The sequence below is a fragment of the Miniopterus natalensis genome, chromosome 15 (assembly GCF_054644295.1).
Source record: "Miniopterus natalensis isolate mMinNat1 chromosome 15, mMinNat1.hap1, whole genome shotgun sequence".
Taxonomy (NCBI): Eukaryota; Metazoa; Chordata; class Mammalia; order Chiroptera; family Miniopteridae; genus Miniopterus; species Miniopterus natalensis.
Window position 1 is genome coordinate 3,697,684 of NC_142095.1, and position 19,073 is coordinate 3,716,756.

The 19,073-nt window shown below is 55.6% G+C and overlaps 3 protein-coding genes across 4 annotated transcripts; 2 read left to right on the top strand and 1 right to left on the bottom strand.

The window, feature by feature from the left end:
• The first annotated feature begins 47 nt into the window (after positions 1-47).
• Positions 48-5,209, top strand: CIMIP7 (ciliary microtubule inner protein 7). The gene is made up of 4 exons (XM_016202763.2): positions 48-74; positions 558-671; positions 4,362-4,418; positions 4,790-5,209. The coding sequence occupies exons 1-4, from the start codon at positions 48-50 to the stop codon at positions 5,207-5,209; spliced, it is 618 nt and encodes a 205-aa protein (XP_016058249.1).
• An 812-nt stretch (positions 5,210-6,021) lies between these two features.
• Positions 6,022-10,774, bottom strand: KLHDC8B (kelch domain containing 8B). 2 transcript variants are annotated; one of them, XM_087824567.1, is made up of 6 exons: positions 10,698-10,774; positions 9,239-9,743; positions 8,037-8,201; positions 7,472-7,696; positions 7,277-7,378; positions 6,022-6,850 (listed from the first exon to the last, which is right to left on the bottom strand). In XM_087824567.1, the coding sequence occupies exons 2-6, from the start codon at positions 9,612-9,614 to the stop codon at positions 6,654-6,656; spliced, it is 1,065 nt and encodes a 354-aa protein (XP_087680693.1). In that variant the 5' UTR covers positions 9,615-9,743; positions 10,698-10,774; the 3' UTR covers positions 6,022-6,653. The 2 variants fall into 2 exon arrangements, with proteins under 2 accessions (XP_087680693.1, XP_016058248.2); XM_016202762.2 differs by lacking the exon at positions 10,698-10,774 and adding an exon at positions 10,474-10,539.
• A 4,931-nt stretch (positions 10,775-15,705) lies between these two features.
• CCDC71 (coiled-coil domain containing 71) lies at positions 15,706-19,020 on the top strand. Its single transcript, XM_016202866.2, has one exon. The coding sequence runs from the start codon at positions 17,256-17,258 to the stop codon at positions 18,753-18,755; it is 1,500 nt and encodes a 499-aa protein (XP_016058352.2). The 5' UTR covers positions 15,706-17,255; the 3' UTR covers positions 18,756-19,020.
• Positions 19,021-19,073: the final 53 nt, after the last annotated feature.

Below are 19,073 nucleotides of genomic sequence, written 5' to 3' on the forward strand. Positions count from 1 at the left end.
CCTTGGCAAGACGAGGAGTTTGCCATTTCTGCTCCTTTCCCGGAAAGATGCAAAGTGCTTTAGTCGGCTCCTGGGTAAGAGCGTGTTTTATAGTGAATCCTGGCCCCCGGGCCCGGGTGTGGTACCTGAAATTTGTATGAATCATGAAAGTAAAGTGAGAAGGGTTTCGTCCAGCATCCAGGTCAGTGGAGGACCCTGAACTGCCTACCCCCTCTGCCATCCTGAGGTCACCCCTGGAGCCCCTTCCTGGGGTCCTGGTCTCATGCTACTCAGCTAACCTCCTAGTCCTCTAGACACCCCACTTATTCCCAGGTCTATGCATCATTTCCCCACATACACATAGCTTTCCCGGGTGGGCCAGCACAGCCCAGGAAGATAAATGGGAGACACCTCTCTGCAGGCCACTCTCCAGGGATGTCCCCCCACCTCAGATGTTTTCTGCCAAAAACTCCCAGGAGAGGCTTCCAGCCTCTGAGGTCTAGCCTTTGGGGTCCCTGAGGTCTAAGATTCAGGAGTGGGCTTTGGGTAGGATTCACTCTCATCCTGCCTTATTCTAGCACAACAATGGCTTCTATGGGCACTACAGAGGCCAATTCAAGAGCGAAAGTGCTAGAGAATACCGCCTTGCGGCCAAGCCCCAGCCTCCGGCAGTGTTCCTGCAGCGATGTCAGGTACAGGGCAGCCTGGGAGCAGCTGGGGGGCTGGGCCAGTTTCTGCTTCTCTCAGGCCCCAGGAGCATCATCCTTAGCCCTACCACACACAGCTGGACTGACAGCTGGAGCCAGCCTATCCCCAGGACATGCACAAGGCCTGGACCTTCTTCCCTGAAAGGTCAGGTCTTTCTCCAGGCAGGGTGGAGAGGAGCCCATAGTAGGCTTAGTGCTCCTTCTAGATGGAGGAAGGGTCAGGGCACAGGTGGGGTGAGCTGCCATGGCAGAGAGCCTCCAGAACACAGGAAGTAAGCCTTGCATTTTGCCGAAAACTGCCCTTAAGCTCAGATTCCTCGATGCCATAAAATCCCATGGTCTAGCCCACAGTCAGCCTAGTAGTCCAGGGACTCAGGGGTGAGTGAGGAGGCTCTTCTGGTCAAGGGGGACTGGGAAGGGTGATGGCAGAAATGGCCTAGAGTGGCTGGAAAAGGCTTCCTAAGAACAGAAGAGGGATGCAGGTCCCAGGCCCTCCACTGCTTCCAGTCCTGAGACAAGGAGGGGGCAATGTGCATTGTGGGGGGTCCCAGCAGGAAAAAGTCCACTCAAAATAGAACTCAGGAGGGTGTACAGAGTAACAAGTAGGTGTGGGGGCCTTGCGGGAAGGTAGTCTCACAGGTTTCTAACAACCAGTGATCAGTATGACTGGGCCTGAAGGAACAAGGGAAAGGCATGGCTTCTAGCACCCAGGAGAGAGTGGTATAGAGAGGGCCACCCTGATAGGGGTGGTGATCTTGGGTGGAGAGACACAACCAGGTGGGGGCTGGCCTGGGAGGGAGCCAGGAAAAGAAATACCTTGTACCTCCTCCCTTCCTTCTCCTCCCAGTTCTTTCCAGTGGCCAGAGGGAAGGCAGCCGATGAGACGTGCGCTCAGATCAGCCTCCTTGGCAAGATCAGGGTGGAGGAGGGACCTGGGGGGGTACCTGGAACATGCTCTGCTCACTGCAGCTCCTTGCTTCCCAGCTTTTAGCCAGGTCCTATTTGACTGCCATTTGATTCTCCAGGAATTGCTTTCCCAGGCCAAGAGCAAGGTCCTGGAGGCTGCCATGCTGCGTAGCCTGAATGCCTAGTGTTCCCAGTTGCAAGGGCTGCCTAGCACTGTCTACTGAGCCAGGGCCACCTCCCCTGCGAGAGTATGGGACCTAAGTACTGCAGGGACAGAGGCAACCTGGGGGCTTCCTGCTAGGTGTTTGTAGGAGCCTTCAGTGGCAGCTCTCATCCCTCAGGGACAGAGTAGGGGACATGTCTTGGTAGAAGTGAAGACTTGCTACATAAAATATTTACTAACATTATCAGCAGCCCCAAACAGCGTGATCTGTGTGTGTTGGGCTCAGGTTGTATAAATGCCAAGTCCCGTAGCTCCTTCTAGGCCTGAAGCTGTTTTAATTAGTGGACTGCTCAGGGGAGGTTCCCATTTTATTTTCTCATTAGCTGAGAGATGCCAGGTGTCAGCGGGCCCACTGCAGCTATGGTTGTTAAAAACCTTTCCAAGTGGTGGCATCCGCTTTCCTCTCCTTTCAAGGTGGCATGTAGAAATTTTACCCATATCATTCTGATGCAGAACAATTCTTTTTTCTTCTAAACTAGATTAATTTATAACTAAGTGGAATAACAAATTGATGTTTCTCTCTCTCTCTGCCCCCCTTCTCCAATCAGTAAATAAAAAAACAAAATCATAAAAAAATTAAACCAGATTAATTTATTTCTAGCCTTCACCTGCCTGACTCTTGGGCAATGTAATTCTAGTCCTGTTTGTTCTTAAGGTCACACAAGAGTACGGGAGGGCCATGATTGGTTTGGGGGCAGGTCCTCCACTGGTGATGCCATGATTGCTGGTTCCCTGCCCACCCCTCACCCCCCCACCCATGTCAGTCAGCCACAGAGGTTCTCTCAGCTCCGGATGACTGCAGACTAGCAGCCTCCGCGGGGCCCTTGGCCCCCCACATACAAACACAGCTCCACCTCAGGAAACTAACCCCTCCTCCAAAGCCTCTTCAGCTGGAACCCCAGCCTGAGCCCCAGCTGCTCAGAGACCATGGGTTTTACCACCTTGGCAGACCGGGAGCCCTGGATGGTTTAGAAGCAAAGATGCAAGTGACAGTCTCCTCAGGGGCCAGAATACTCAGAACTGCCTGGGTGGAGAGGAATCCCTGTGGTGTCAGCTTGTTTTATGAGGAATGAAAGGTAAGGCTGGCTGGCTTCCCACCTTCGTGGAGCTTTCATTTTATTCGGAGACCTGCACTAGCTGTCTAAGGCAGAAGGCCCCAATAGAGGAGCTTGTTAAAGACACATACCACAGGCTCCACCCTGAAGATTCTGGCTCAGAGATCTGGGATGAAGCTAGCTCCTGCCTTTTACTTAGGAGCCTGCTGTCAGCCATTGCTCATACCCCACCAAGCCAAGACTGAACTCACCTGATCAGCCACTTCATTTGGCCAGGCACTGTCCTCAGTGATGGAGTTACAGATGTGAGCAAGACGGATGATAATATCAGACAATAGGCAACATCATGATATATAGTCATATAGTATGTTAGAAGGTGGAAAATGCAGAGTTGGGGATGAGACTTCTGGCATAGTGCTCAAGAAACGCTTCCCAAGACGAAGGTGAGAAGGAGTCATGGCCAGGTGGGAGAAAAGTCTCAGGCAGAAGGGTCAGGGTGCGAAGGCTGCAGGTGGGAGTAGCTGGTGTGCTTGATGAGCAATGAGGAGGCTGGTATGGCTGGAAGTAATGGAGCGATCAATACTGTGTGGGTCTCATGGACCACTATGACGACTTTGGGCTTTACAAACATGAGGAACTGCTGTGGATCTTTGGCAAATAAGGGATGTAAACTGACTCCTGTATTAAGAGAACTATTCTGACTGCTAAGAGGACAATAGACTGGGGGGAGCAAACTGAGGAGCAGGGACACCAGCTGGGAAGCTCTTGCAATGACTGGGGCAAGAGAGGAAGGTTGTTTGGACGAGGGGAAACTGTGGCCATGCTGAGGAGTCCTGGATACATATTGAAATATCAACAGGATTTCCTGGCACATTGGATGTAAGGTGTGGAAGAAAAAAATCAAGAGATCTCCTTGGTGTTTGGCTGGATCTAGCTGCCATGGCCTAAGCTGGTGGTGGCTATAGGGGGAGTAGGTTTGGGGAATGACCCAGAGCTCAGTCGTGTTCGAGGTGCCCATTAGATATTTGCAGTTTGTTACAAAGTCTGGAGTTCAGGAAAAGCTTGAGCTAGAGAGAAAAATTTCAGCTTCCAGGTGGTATTTAGGGTCAAGAGCTTTGGGTTGCTGATGAGGGAGTAGGTATGGATGGGGGAGGAGAGAACTGAAGCCTAGTCGTGGGCAATGTTGAGATAAGGGCCCCATGTAAATCTTGAACCACTACCCCCTGACAGCAGGATATCTTGGAAGATGCCTCAGCCCCTTCCTCAATAGGCAGCGCCATGGGCTTCTGTTTTGGGGGCAATTGCCAGGATGAGATGTCCCAAAGTGAGATGTTGCTTTCATTTGTATCTGCCCTTTCAGGGTGTTGGCAGTTTAGCAGTTTAGGGGTAGTGGCTCCTGGCATCTTCCTCCCATTACGGGCCCTGAGGTGATATCTTGGGGGCAGGTAAGCATCATTCCCCTCATTACCTGCTTTCTCACTCTCTCTCAAGGAGCCAGCGCGACAACACTTCTTTTCCAAGCATGACAACCGTACTTCTTTCGACAAAGTGAGTGCTGGAGAGAGGCAGGAGGTGGGCAGGTCCCCAGCCTAGGCCGAAGTTGAGAAGGGGAAGGGGGTGGTCACCTTATACAGACAGAGGAGTGTCTGTCTTCCTGACAACCTCCCTCCTCTAGGAAACAGCCCAGTCTCCACCTGGAGGTACCCCTGCTTTGGTTTCCTCCTCCAGCTTGCCTGACTGTGCAAATATCCTAGGGGCCACTGACTTTCTGGGGGCCTCAACCTGGAATGGAGACAGGCCAAAAAGGCTGGGGTTCAGGCCAGGGGGGCCAGGCATCACCGGGCAGGCTTAGTACAGGAGGCACCCACAGCAGTGCCTGGTGCCAGGACTGTGGGCCAAGGGCCCGTACCGTTGAGGAGGGCCCCTACTGCCTACTGCAGGGAATCGGAAGGCGGAAAGACCTGGAGCGCCTGTGGCAGCGACACACCTTCCTGCACTGGGCACCTGGTGAGCTGGAGGTCTCCCAGCAGCGGCCCCTTGAATCCTCCTACCAGATCAATTTTCGGAAAGGCCCAGGTCTCGGTGACCTTCCTCAGCGCCTTGTCCACTTTGTGCAGATCCAGCCTCCCCATGTCAGCACCACCTATCAGCAGAACTTCTGCCGCCCATCTCGAGGTGGCCACTGTGGCAGTGACAAAGTGGAACCCCAGACCCCCGTCACCAACACACTGCCTAACCTCCCAGAGATCCCAAGACCCAAGCTGCTGCAGCAGCATTATCTCCATGCTGGGGTCTCGGAGTGTTTAAACTGGTCCAGAGCATTAAACAAGAGTAGCTGACACTGCGGCCTGTGTGTACTTGCAGCCCAAGAGGGCTCAGAGACTAGAGAGCAGTAAGGCACTGCCAGGCCCTCTGCCTGGCTCCTACGGTGCTTGCGCCCATGGTGCCTCTGTGCTGGGCAAGGGAGCTGTTGCCCTGGGAGCCCTGCCATTGAGTGAGAAGGGGTGCGGCATGCAGGAAGCTAAGGGTCCAGAAGGGTTACCACGGCCGCAGCAGATGGGTTCTGAGACCCCAAATCCATTCTTGCAGCAAACCCAGCTGTGAGACCCTTACATGCAGTGTGACTGCAGGGAAAGCAGAGTCGATGGCCCCTATCAGTGGGCAGCAAAGCCTGTTAGAGGAGGCCAGGCCTGTAGCTTTGCTTTCTCTGGGAGGCTACCACCTCTAGGGGTGAGGTGGGTGGCCACACAGTCCTGCCTAAGAGACGGCTTCCCCGCAGCTGGGACTGAGGGAGACTGTCCTGGCCACAGCCCCACTAGACCACCCCTCCCTATGGAGGTGAACAGAGGCTTTGCAGAGATGCTGTGTGACACAGACCTGGAGGACATCCTGACCTGGAGGACATCCTGACCCTGTGGAATTCTGTTGTAGTTTGCTAAGCTCTTCTCTGATCGTCCTGTGAGTACCCTCTAACATCCAGGACAGTGGGGACAGCGTTCATCCTATGTCACCATAAGTGAAGCTGAGGCTTAGGAGGGGCAGATGCCAGATCTAAAAGGCTCTTCTGGACCCCTGTCCTTTGGAGAACTGAGGCCTCTGAAGGAAGCCCAGGCGCTAACACAGGAATCCACACCAGGGTCATACACCAGATTTTAGCAGCATTTTTACTTCCACATCTGAACTCCCTGGGTCCTCACAACAGCCCTGTGAGGTAGGTAGGGCAGGAAGGTTGCAGAGATCCCCACTGACAGATGAGGATGCTGAGGCACAGAGAGGTGAGATGACTAGCCAGCCGTGTAGAGTGCCCAAAGCCAACATTCCTTTGGCCCTTTGGAGGTTCCTGCACCCACTCTTCCATTCCGTGACCCCCACCCTCTCTGAATTCTCCTGGGTCCACAGGGGCCTCCAAGGCAGGCTGGAAGATAGGATTCTTCAGGAATGGTCACTGGGGTGGACCTGGTAAACTCCAGGTAGGCACTGACCTTGCAGGGCATGAGATCAGCTCTCCCCTCCCCCCACTTTCCCATTGGACAGAGGGCCCAGTAGGTTCCAGAGCAAGGGTGGAGCTAGGCATGATCCATGAATGAATGGGGGTGAGGTGGTGTAAGGTATGTATATCCTATGCTAAAGGTGAAGCCCCTGCCCAAGTCCCCGTGGTGGTGTCTCAAGTGCCCATACCTGTGCCTCCCTCATCCCACAGAGCCACAGTGAGTTCCCTTAGCAGCACAAGGAGCCACAGACATCTGCCTCTGGCACTCCAGGGGACAAGGTCTCATCAGGCATTCAGACTCCATCACGAAGACACAGAGCCTCAACAGCTTGGCTGGGACCCTGTGCCACACCCCCGATGACAAACAGCCGGGGCCCAGCCTGCAGACTAGAACAGGAGCAACGGGCTGTGGGCATGGCAGGCAGTGCCTCCCAACGCCGCCGGGCAAGGCTGAAGCCCTCCACAGAGCCCAGAGGGCACGGCTGGTTTCCTGCAGGAAGGAGACAGAGGCTGTAAAAGGGCACAGGCTGCAGGGGCTCCAGCTCTTTTGCTCCCGGAGCCCAGAGTATGGCCCAATAGGCATCACCCCAGGATGGACTATCAGCGCCTTGCTACTCATTGCCCCATTCATCCACTCATTCATTTATTCATTCTTACTCCTATTTTCCCATTCACTCAGTGGTCATTTGTCCTGTTTCTGTCTCCTAGGCCCCTGCTGGTACAAAATCCAGTCAGGTGCTGAGGATACCCCTATATCTGGCCCATGCAGACCATACCCTGCTTGCTTCACAGATTGGAAAGGAAAGCTCACAAAGCCCCGAGCCCTGGAGAGCCTAGAGAAGGACAGAGGTAGCACTCATGCTGCAGGCCACTCCTGTCTTGGACTCCCCTCTCATCCCTAGCCCTGCAGACTCACCAAGGCCCCCGATAGCCACGATGTGGCCCCCAAGGGAGCCAACCACAAAGTCAGCCCTCTTGTCCCTCATGCGCAGGCCACGGGGCAGCTTGGTCCAGGACCCTGCAGGAGAGGGAAGGTCAGATCTGGCCCTTGATACTGTGTTCCTCCACCCCATGGAGAGCGGGGGTATAGCCCAGGACAGCCACTGCTCACCATGCTCCAGGTTGAACATCTCCACAGTGTTGACAAAGTGTGGGCGGGAGTAGAAATTGTGGGGCCCAGGCTGCTGCAGGCCACCCAAGCTAAAGACGCTGCCTTCGGCCATGGCGCAGCCAGCAAAGGCCCGGCGGCTAGGCAGGCTTGGGTGCCGGGTCCAGGTACGGGCCTCCAGATCAAAGGCCTCAAAAGCAGTCACTGGGAGCTTGCCCTGGCGGCCCCCTGCCAATGGAATTGGGGCATCTGGGAGGGAATCTGGGGTGCCTGGCAGGCTCCTCCCCAACCAGGTTGCCGAGCCTTCAGGGCTGCCCACTACAGCTACCAATACCCAGCTGTGTGCACACCAGAGCATGGATCACCTACCCCTCAGATTCTCAGGTACTGAGGTTTGGTTTTCCAGTTCCAGAAGGGCCACCAAAGGTGGGAGCCTCTGAGCAAGACTGGCTCACCCCAACAAAGCTTCCCTTGTCCTGCCATTCCAAGCTAAGGCTGATTCTAGCTAACTCACAGGGATAGGGCTACTGGACAATGAGCCCCTTTCCCATATCCCCCAGGCCCTTACCCAGGACATAGATCTTGCTCCCATGCAGAAAAGTGGAGGCTCCATAGCAGGGCGTGGGCATAGAAGGGAGCGAAAACCAGCAGTCCCGGCGGGGCTCGTACATCCGAACCTGGGCCTGGGGGGCCGTGTCAGGGCCCATTCCCCCCAGGGCATACACCATACCATCTGCATAGAAAAGAATAGCTCAGATAGTACCCTGGCCAGACAGCTGCCCTGGCCAGGTCTGGGGGTGGCTGGGGACCCAGTGTTTGTGGTACCCCTCCCAGCAGCAGAAACCCTCCTGTCTGCCTGGAGTGGGGGCTGGGAGAACTAGGATTCCTGCTCTGGCCAGGGCCCCTCAAAGTGAAGAGCAGGAGGCAGCAGATCTAATTATAATCTGTCTCCGTTTCCCTGGAGATGCTATGGCAACCAAGTCTGGCATCCAAGCAGAACCAGACCTGGTCAGACCTGGAGGCCACAAGATGCGGACTCTCCTGGGGGAAGGAGGTTGGAGGATGGTTTAAGCCAGGGGTAGAGGGCATATGAGGCCCTGCTTAGCATGGAGTTCAGACTGGGGAGGGGCTCTGGGGACCAGCTGGGGGGTTGGGAGAGGGGCTTGGGCCTGCAGGATAAGAGCATTGGCCACGCCTTCTGGCTAGGAGCCCTGCCAGCACCTCTTCACCCCACCTTTTCACTAGAGTAAGTTCTTGTCCTGTTTTGCCTTCAGGGTCAGCTGGGGGCATGTCTGGGGGCTTTGAGGAGATAGGCCAGTCAGCTGGCACCTTCCATGGCAACTGTCCCTGAGCCAGGTTGGCCTCTCAGGCTCCCAGATGTGTGTGGATAGGGACAATCTAAGCACTTGTCAGGCTCTGAGCCAAGGTCCTGCTTCCCTCCCCCTCCCCCAGACTATAACCTTGAAAGTCATTGGACCACCCTTTGTCTCTTAGAAAGGAGGAATGGATGGGACAGGGAGGTGGCTGGGTCCTCTCTTAATGCTAGGGGCCAGCCTGGGCTCTGCCTCCCACCTCACAGCTGGATAAGGCAGTTAAGGCTTCTGCTAGCCCAGCTCAGAGCTAGGTAGGGGAGGGTACAGGAGGCAAAGCCATGTCCAAGGCACCCAGGCAAAATTTACAGCTCTTGCCTAATCTCTGAGGGTAAGAAACCAAGTGAGAAAAAAAACTCAGGGTGTTGGGGCACCTCAGGACCCTTGGGAAGCCACTCACCTCTCTCCACAGTTGCAATGCCCATGGCTGCCTGAGGGAGGGTGGCCCGACGCTCCCAGCGGCCCTCGTCAGCCAGGAAGGCTTCCACAGCAGCTACTGGGCTCTGGCCCTCATCCACACCTCCCACCACTAGCACCTGCTTGCCCAGCACCACGGCAGCCGCTCCAGCCCGAGCAGTGGGCAGGGGTGCCAGTGCTAGCCATGTATGTGAGGCCATGTCTAGTGTCTCTGCAGTGTCCAGGGGCAGTCCAGCCCGGCCACAGCCCCCCAACACTAGTAGGTGCCCATCCTGGTATGCTACTGTGCCATACACCCGGCAGGTGGGCATGGATGGGAACACCTGCCAAGCAAAGGCCCGGCTACCTCCTGTAGCCATGGTGTTCACCTCCACTGGCAGGCCATGCTATCTGTTCAGGCTGCTGGCCTCACTGATGAAAGCCTCATCTTGACTCTACCAGGGTTACAAGGGGAGGGGGTGTGACCAGTCCAGGCAGTTTGCCTTCACCTGGAGGAAAGAGGGGAAACAAAGGGTCAGGGCCACCGGCCAGCTCTCAAAGTACACGAGTAGCCTGTAGCTAAGGGCAGGGCTGGCCCAAAACCACTGGTGGGAAAGGCAGGAGGAGGACCCACCCTGGTGGGCTAGCACACCACTGTAGAGCCCGCCTGGAGTGGGAAGGAAGGCAACTCTGACACCCAGGCACCTCCCCCCTTCCCATGGGGCATGTGGGATCCTCCCACCCCCTGCCCCCACCTAAGAGCTCCCTGGGCATATCTAGGTCTAGATGGGAGGTAAGGTGACTAGGAGAGGGCTCTCCACCCCAGCCGCCTTTCCTTCCCCTCAACAATCCTCACCCTGGTGCTCTGCCAGGGCGGAGTCCCACTGTACCCTCCCCTTACTGGCTTCCACTGTGCCCTGGGCAGCCATCAGGGTCTCCCACCTACTGCCAGGGCTCACACTCCAGGGTATCCTTACAACCCCTTTGGGAACCATTGAGTTCATCCATTCCCACAAGCAAAAGGCCAAGATCAGGGTGTTTGGGACTGGGAGGGGAGGGGCTGGATGCCAGGGTCCCACATTTTCCCTCTGAGATCTACCCTCAGCGGTTTGCCCATGCCAGGTCCCCATAGGCCAGCCTCCTTGGTGTCCATAATGGGGGAGGAGGAGGATTTGGGGAATCCCATGAGCCTAGGACTAGGGTTCCAGAGTCCAGGGAGTTTCCAGCAGAAATGGGCACCTGGACTTCTGCGTCCCTTCACAGCAAATCCCCAAGTTCCCCAGCCTGCCCTTTCCGGCAGGAGCCACACTACTGGGATCCCTGGTGCGAGGGCCTCCCAGCCCCAAACTTCCAGCTCGCGGGGGGGGGGGGGGGGGGGGGGGGGGCGGGTCCGGACAGGCGCGCTTAGGGCTCTACAGCTGGCGCCCCAAACTTCCCCTGGGCGCCGTTCCCGCGGGACTCACCGGCCCGGGCTCCGGCGCCGCCGGGGCGCGGGGTCCGCCGTTCCGGCTCCGCTGGTGCGGGCTCCGGCTGGGGCTGAGGCCGGGCTCCGGCGGGGCTCCGGCGGGGCTCCGGCGCTGCTCTGGCGCGGGGCGGGGCTGGACGGGGTCCGCCCCTCTCCCCCCTCCCGACTCGGGAAAACCTCCCCCTAACTCCCCCCGTCCCCCCCTCTCCGCCTTAACCCTGCACCTGCCGCGGCTGGAGCTCGGCGCGCCGACCCATGGTCACACGCTAGCGAGGGAACAGATGGACATGTGGGCACCGGGCCTTCCCAGAATTTGGGGTCCGACATGGGGCGGGGGGAGAAATGAGACAGCAGTGAATAGCACACACGTGTGTGGTGGGGGGGCCGTTCTGAGCGGGACCCAGCCTGGGAGCATCTACGGAGGGTGAGGGCGTGGGGCCTGCAGAACCCCGCGGTTTGAGGGGCTGACGCCCGCCCACTGCCACTGAACTTGGAGGAGCCCAACCGCAGCCTTCCAAGCGGCGCCCCCTGGAGGCCCCTTAGGGTGTGGCCTGGGCCTCTCTGGTGGGTGCGGCGTCTGAGTCGTCTTTCCCCAGGCACAGAGAAAGGCGCGGAATAGGTCCCATGGTATCGATTGAGACTAGCAGGGGTCGGAGCAGCAGACAGTGCTGTCCTCAATACTGACAAGCCTTTCCACAGACCTGAGTGGGGGGGAATCCAGGGCTTGGGGGAGGCATCTCTGAGCAGGGGATGAGCTTGAAGATTAAGAGGCCAAAGGACCTTCCAGGCAGGTTACTCTGGCCTCATTCTACAGGGCCTGAGGCCTAGCCATTCTGGGACTCAAGTCATTTTGCGACTGTCCATTTTCAGGGTCCTGGCACTGCCTCTAGCCAACTCTGGGGTCAAGCAAGGGCAAGTTGGTATGACAAAGGACTACCCACCTCAGACCCAGACCCTGGCCCATCTTCTGAGTGCTCGAGAGTATTGGCTAAGTCTGGGAGCTGGCAGCCCATTCATACAGGCCAAGAGTCACCTATAAGAAGAGGCCCTGCCCTGGCTGGATAGCTCAGTTGGTTAGAGCGTTGTTCTGATATGCCAAGGTGGCGGGGTCAATCCCGATCAGGGCACACACAAGAATCAACCAATGATGCACAAATGAGTGGAACAGCAAATCGATCTTTCTCAATCTCTCTCCCTCTCTCTCTCCAATCAATAAATAAAAATTTAGAAGGAGGAGGAGGAGGAGAGGTCCTGTGGTTGTGTGCACTTGCTACTATCCTGTCCCTCTTTCACGGACAGTGTCTGTCTCACTTTCCCTAGAAGCACATCTGGAGACAAAGATGCAAGTGCATACAGTTAACAAAGGAGGTGAGGCCAGGAAGCACCAACTGAGGAGTGGCAAGGAGAAGGGGAGCAGCCAATAAAAAGTGTGTCATCAAGCAAGTTACCACTGTGGGCAACTGGGACCAAATCCTGCTGGGGACTGTGGGAGCCAGTGTAGAACATGGGCCTCACATTACCCCCCAGAGCCTGGGCAGAGCCTTGTCCATGACCAGAGTCTTCAGCCACTTTCAGGGGCTGGCAGTTGGCGCTGGAGAACCTGCATGGAAATGGTGGTGCCGAGGTCATTTACAAATCCTGGCTAGAAGGCTTCTGTCCCCCTACTCTGCTTTGCCCCCAACTTGTTCATTACTTAGGGAACTCTAACCTTCCTCTTCAGCTGTTCATACTGCCCTATGGACCCCCTCACATTTACTACATTTCCTTCTAGGCCCCTTCCCCTCTCCTTTCCAGCAATTAAGCATTTAAAAGCCTCCTACCTTTCTATACTTCCCAGCACCCTAAGTCCCTCCAGTCTCCTCTTCCTCCTCTCCATCTGCTGAAGCCATCTGTTCTCAGCAGGTTCCACCACCTTGATATCTGCCACCTATGTCTGCTGCCACTGCTCCCCCAGAATTGCTCTTGCCCTTCGCCATGGAACACCATATAGTTAAAACTGAGGGGGGGGGGTGTCTGTGTTTCAATTGAAATGTTGCTGGCATCTTGAAAGTATCAGCCCTTGTGGCTTTGGCTTCCTCCCGCTACTGTCCTGCCTCCCTCTGTCTTTTATCAGCCTTGCTTACTCCCCTTCCTCAGGAGGCGGCTCCTCAAGCTCTGACCCTTGCTTTTCTCCTTTGCGCACAGACCCCCTCCGGGGTTAGTCCCTCCCAGGCCACTGGCCTTGCTCACATCTAGATCTCCACCAGCTCCCTCTGCTCAGGTGGATATGGGTCCAGGGTCCATCACTCAGGGCTATAAAAGATGCCAAATGGAGAGCAAGGGATGGATTTGGGGATGACCCTGTGGTCTCTCCCAAACTTATCCCATCTGATCCCAGTTACACCTATAGGGTAAGGACCCACCAAAGTACAGTTCAAGTCAGAGTTCTATCTGGGACATATTTAGGACCAAGAGACAGAAGGATCAGCCTCCCGTCAACAATTTAGGTGCCTTATGACCCTTACCTCTAACCCTTCTGATCTTCCTTGATTCTAATATTCTGGAAGGGACACAGTCTGGGGATGGACCTACTCTACCTCCCAACCTCCATTTTATACTTACCTCTGGGCTGGACATCAGAAGAGAGGGATCCCCTTTCTAGGACACACCTAGGCCCCTGCTATACCTGGAGGCTGGGCTCTGCTTCTTTTTTTTTTTTTTTTTTTACTTTTATTAGTATTTATTTTATGCTGAATTTACTCCTGGGCCATAAGCTTTTGTTTCTTCAGTTTCTTCTGGGATATCTTTTTCTTCTGTGCAACCTCCTCTTCTGGTTTAGGAACAATCTGCTCTTTTTCAGTAAGGATCATCTCAATGTGGCAGGGTGAACTCATGTATGGGTTAATCCGCCCATGAGCTCTGTAAGTTCTACGTCGCATCTTGGGAGCTTTGTTCACCTGGATATGCTCAATGACCAGAGAATCTACATCTAAACCCTTAAGTTCAGCATTGCTCTCTGCGTTTTTAAGCATGTGCAGCAAAAATTCAGCACTCTTTTTGGGCCACCGACCCTGTGTCCAGCCCCACTGTTTCATCTGGGCACACCTACCAACTCCACCATTGTAACGACAGAATGGCACACATTGCTTCTATAAAGTGACATCCTTCAGATACTTGGTAGCTTTTCAAATATGCATACCCTTGATGGCCTGGGCAGTTTCACGAGTGTTCTTAAAGTGAACACGAAGATTTGAACCTCTTGACTTGAATAATTTTGTGGGGTTTTCTGGGTCAAGTGAATAGCGAACCATTTTCAGAGGTCACCTCTGGCCGCTTTCGGGAACTGGGCTCTGCTTCTTTATGGAAGTGGTTTCTGTTTATAAAGCCAGGGCCCAGCCTGCACACAAGGGGCCAACACTGCTGGCTTTAGAGAAGCTGTGGAAGACAACTGGAGCAGAAAGTGAAACTGGATTGGTCCTAAGAGTGAATAGCTGATCCTCAACCATTGATGGGGCAGAGACAGGACTCCCCCACAGTTGGGGACTGGGAGCACTGAGTTAGGACTTCCCGATTGCACCCCCTGAGACTCTGGCCCTTAGGACCCCACCCTTGCCTTCTCTTTAACAGGACAGAGGGCTAGAAGCACTGACCCCAACTGAGCAGGAGAGTTTGCATTTCCTGCTGGACACTTTGGCTACACTTCAAGGCACTGAAGACCCCACCATTAGTGCTGACGCCCTGGAAAGCTCAGGGGCACCAGGTGAGGTTAAGGTAAGTGTTTCTCTTTAAGGGTGCCCAGACACCTCTGGATAGACAGGGAAATGTGCAGCAGCTTTAGGAACCTGGAATCAGATGGGGAATCAGGTGGAGGGCTATTAACCAATCCCCAAATGAAGCATCCAGCAGCCTCTTGTGCACACTGGTATGCTGGGGCTCTCAGATTGGACATGCCTAGCTTTGGGCTTGTGTGTAGCACATGTGTGCACACCAGCCTTTCATGACACTTGTGTGGGCTCCATTCTCAGGAAGAGAGGAGGGCCTGCTGCCCGTAGAGGAAGTACCAGAGCTGCAAAACAAAGAGGCTTCCCTGCAGCACTCTCAGGCCTGGGGCACTCCTCTTTTGTTCTCCATCCAGGCACCCGGGACAAAGGCAGGCCTTGGCAGTGGCTGCGCGAGGTCCAGAGGGTGAAGAATGGCTTGGATTTTGCGAGAGTCCCTTCCAAATGTTGCTGCACCAGCTCCACATCAGCTCCCTCAAAGAGGATGTCAGTCTGGCCCTTGATCCAGTCCTGGACGGGCTCCAACGCAGCCCTGCCTGGGGCCACGTCCGAGAGCGCCTCTGCTCTGACTCCTGCACAGGCCCGGAAGCGTTTAGAACGGTCCCTGCGGCACTTCCTCCAGGAAGCCCTCCCAGGTACCCACCTGTCTCGCCCCCCAAACTTTGGGGAAAACGGGGTCTCGGGGGTCAAGGGTCACCAGGGCGGGCCAGGTCCCGGAAGCGGAAGCGCAGCGCACTTCCGGCGCTCAGCGGGCGGCCATGTTGGAGCAGCGGAGGCGGCGCAGAGGTGCGTCCAGGGTCCCCGCGGCGGCGCCGGTAGGTTGGGGCCGTGGGCCTGGCCGCGCCGTGGAGGGGCTGTCCGCGAGACGTGAGGGCAGACGGCTCCCCGCCGACCCAGCCGAGACTCCCCACCCCACCCCCACCCGGTGCCCGACGACCCCACCCTGGGGCTGCGCGACCTGTCGGGCTGGTCCCACCGCCCCGCGCATCTCGCTGTCTCTGAGACCCCCGCTCCTACCTGCAGCTTGGGCCCCAGGGAGTCGGATTCCCAGCCCTGACCACCCCGACTGGGGTCTGCTTGGATGGTGCCTCCCCTGTCTCCTAGCTTTCATCAACTTTCCCTGCAGGTCCCAGGGGTTAAATATGAAGGGAATCCGGGGACCGGGCTGCTCCTGTTTCTGGAGCTTCTTGGAAAGCCCAGAAGACCCCTCCCAAGGGTTCAGACGGACCTGGGCGAAAGAGCACCCAGTGCACCCCTAGTACCTGTGCGTGGTATCTGAACCCTTCCCTGTTCTATAGTTCAAAACCTGGGAACTACACCCCCTGGAAAAAATAAAAGAACTAAAGCCACGTGCAATGGCCTCTGGAGAGGGGAAGTGCCTGAGACACCTGAGGATCGAGAATGTTTCCAAACAAAGAGCCCAAGGGCACTCCCTCTAGGGGATTCTGAAAACTTTTTCTGCTGCATTGGGATGGTAGGAAAAAGCTGCACAGACACACCTCCTGGCCCCAGGGACCTGCCTGATTCCAGCTGATCTTTTAATGCTCCCTTTGCTGATGCCGAGCTGCCTCTAGGGCCTTCCTTGCTTGTTTGGGCTAGATATTAATCATGATTGACAGACTACAGCTTCTTCAGAGAAGCCTGGGACAACTTGGGTGTTTCCAGACAGCTCCATCTGGGCTGCACCAATGTGGGCCCTCCAACCCATAGTTAGGGCAGCTCACGTCTCTACTGTCTGCCTTATTAACTGTCCTACTTGGAGCCTCTGGATCCCATTAAACCTTGCACTCTTGGTCTGGCTGCTTGGCTCCCAGGTTGCCTGATTAGAGCTGTGTCATTAGTATGTGCTACTCATCAGCTTTTTAGTTTCTGTTGAAGGAGAATCTGGCTGGTTACATGACTCTAGTGCTAGGACCTCCAAGTGCCCTGTCTGGGAACTCTGAAAGCAGAACTTCTTGGTGGGCAGGGAGATTCACCCCTGGGCACCTGAATAGCAGCAGCTTGAAGACCAGAGATGGGCATGGACATTGGGTGTAAGTCTGGACCCTTTGGCCACCATTCAAGGCTTGTGTTGTCCTCCTTTCACCTGTTTTTTCCCATGAGATCTTCCAGCCCTGACCACAGACTCCAGTCACACCAAGTGTGTTTTACTATTTCTCACTTTGAAGCCATTGCATAGGCTGTTCCCCTTTTCCATTTCCATCTGGTCCTTTCCTATTCATCACTCATGTCCCAGCTAGGTGTTGGCTTTCCCAAGAACCTTTCCTGACCCATTGGTGAACTAAACTGGGTTCCAGTGTGCACTCCCAAGAACCTTGATGGTGTATCTCTGTCATGTTTTTTGTACAGGGCTCCTTGAGGACAAAGATATTCTTGTGTTCCCAGGGTTGAGTCTAATACTAGATTTTGGCCTCAGAAAATACAGAATTGAATTAAAATAGGTTAGCTAAGCCCAAATTTTTCCAGGGACATAGCAGGTTGGATGGCTGTGATGAGCTTGTGGGCATATATCCTGAAGAAGCTGCCTCTGATTTACATGGGTCCTCTCCCACTCCCCAACCCCCTACCCTGCTGCCATGATAGGTCAGGAGAACAGCGTTTTGCTTCAAGGAGTGGCTCGCTCTGACCAGGTTTCACTATGTCAATGGATGTTATCATGGAGAGTATGGGCATGATTGATGTATCTACCTGCCCTGACCCCTTTCTCAATGCTATTCTTATTGACTCATTTCCTCTTGCCTTGGAGGTGCTGAGGGCCGGTTGGCAGATACCCAGACAGATCTGCAGTGCCCAATGCCATGAGCGTGGTGGTGCAGCATGTGGAGGAGAAAGCTGTACACTCTTGGTCACGGATCTCCACGGCAGGGAAGAAGGCCCTGGAGGAGGCGCTACTTGTCTTTAACCCCATGAGCCAGGATCTCAGTGCCACAGAGGCCCAGCTTGTGGCCTTCCTGCAGGGCCTACGGGACGATGGCTTCCAGCCTACCATCCTGCGCAGTGGTGATGTCTATGGCTATAGTTCATGTACAGCCAAACCCCCAAGCCAGACGAAGCTGCAGGCTCGTGCCCCCACCCCAGCCACCACATCACCTCCAGCCAGTGCTCCCCGAACTGCTATGCGGCTGCCTGCAGGCCGGGCCACGCTGCTTCCCATGCCACTGTCTGGTAGGCTGGCCAAAGCATCCACACCAGCCCTCACCAAGCATGCTACCACCAACCTGCTGCTGAGCTCCCTGAAGCAGTCAAATGCCAACCATGCCCGGGGTAGAGCAATGGGCTTCCCTGCCCACCTCTATCCAGGTGTCTACCCTGCCATGCGGCTCTCTGTTGTCCTTGAGGCCCTGGTTCCACTCAAGACTCCCATGCGCTGCTTGGGTGCCAAGCACAAGACACAGTCACTACAGCTCTCACTTGCAGACTCTCCCCTGAAACTGCGGAAAGGTCCAGCAAAGGGGCTGGGGAACCCCCGGCCCAAAGTTCCCAGAAAAGCCACAAGCAAGGGCCCTAAGTGTGTGATTCGCAGAGGACCCAGGGCCGGACCCCAACAAAGCACTGGGCATAAGAGCAAGACCTGCAAAGCCACTGGATCCCTCAGTGACCCACAAATGAAAGGTGTCTCTACCCTGAGTACCAAAACAGCCCAAGCCAAGGCAGCTCAAACACTAGCCAATGCTGTCTGTGCCCAGGTCAAGGTGGCTCAAACACAGGCTAAAGCTGTCAAGGCCCGGGCAAAACCTAAGGCAGCACAGATCAAAGCCAAGGCAGCATGTGACAAGGCCAAGGCCAAGGCAGCACGTGACAAGGCCAAGGCCAAGGCAGCACGGATCAAGGCCAAGGAAGCACGGGCCAGGGCCAAGGCCAAAGCAGTGAGGGCCAGGGCCAAGGCACAGTCCAAAGCAGTGCAGGCCAGGGCCAAGGCCAAGGTCAAGGCAGTGCAGGCCAGGGCCAAGGCCAAGGTTGCTCGGACCCAGCCCAGGGGCAGGGGCAGGCCGAAAGGGTCTGCTCAGGCCAGGACCACAAGGAAAGGCCAGAAAAGCCACCCTAAGACTGTGGGGCAGAAAAGGAAAAGGGCTGAGGAGGCAAAAGATCGTCTTCCCCAGAAGCGAACACGGCTTGAGCCTCGATCCCCTAAGACATATCTAGGTCTTGGAACGACAAAGCTACTGAAATTCCGGGCCATCAAGGTGGGCAAGCAGTCCTCCAATGATGAAGTGCTGCAGCAGGCTCAAAGTATCCTCCGTGTGAACCTATCCCCTGTAATACGGCTCCAGCCATTACTGCCATACTCAGTACCCTGATTTCTTCACATAGCAATGTTTGGGGAAACTGAGCCCACTGTCTGTGTTGTCAGTGGCACAATGTGCAATGCCCATGGACTCTAAAACCTTGAGGACTCCAGGCGCCTCTCCAGGGCCCTGGCAGCCACCAGCCTTTCAGACTGGAGGGTGTGGGATTGGCGTGGGTGGGCAGGAGGGGTGTTTTCATGGCGCAGTGCACTGTGACTTACTACTCTTCAAGCTGTATGTCCGCTGTTCCATCTATTAAGTTTTATACCTTTCCACCTTCCAGTCTCCCTGCGTGCTGTTCATGGTCTTTGTGTGTGTGTATGGCTGCGG

Coding starts and splice junctions, on each gene's coding strand:
- CIMIP7 (XM_016202763.2), top strand. CDS start 48: ATGCAAAGTGCTTTAGTCGGCTCCTGG. Junction 75..557: donor GTGCTTTAGTCGGCTCCTGG/GTAAGAGCGTGT, acceptor GCCTTATTCTAG/CACAACAATGGCTTCTATGG. Junction 672..4,361: donor TGTTCCTGCAGCGATGTCAG/GTACAGGGCAGC, acceptor CTCTCTCTCAAG/GAGCCAGCGCGACAACACTT.
- CCDC71 (XM_016202866.2), top strand. CDS start 17,256: ATGAGCGTGGTGGTGCAGCATGTGGAGGAGAAAGCTGTACACTCTTGG.
- KLHDC8B (XM_087824567.1), bottom strand. CDS start 9,614: ATGGCTACAGGAGGTAGCCGGGCCTTTGCTTGGCAGGTGTTCCCATCC. Junction 7,697..8,036: donor GAGCAAGATCTATGTCCTGG/GTAAGGGCCTGG, acceptor TTCCATTGGCAG/GGGGCCGCCAGGGCAAGCTC. Junction 6,851..7,276: donor CGTGGCTATCGGGGGCCTTG/GTGAGTCTGCAG, acceptor TCCTTCCTGCAG/GAAACCAGCCGTGCCCTCTG.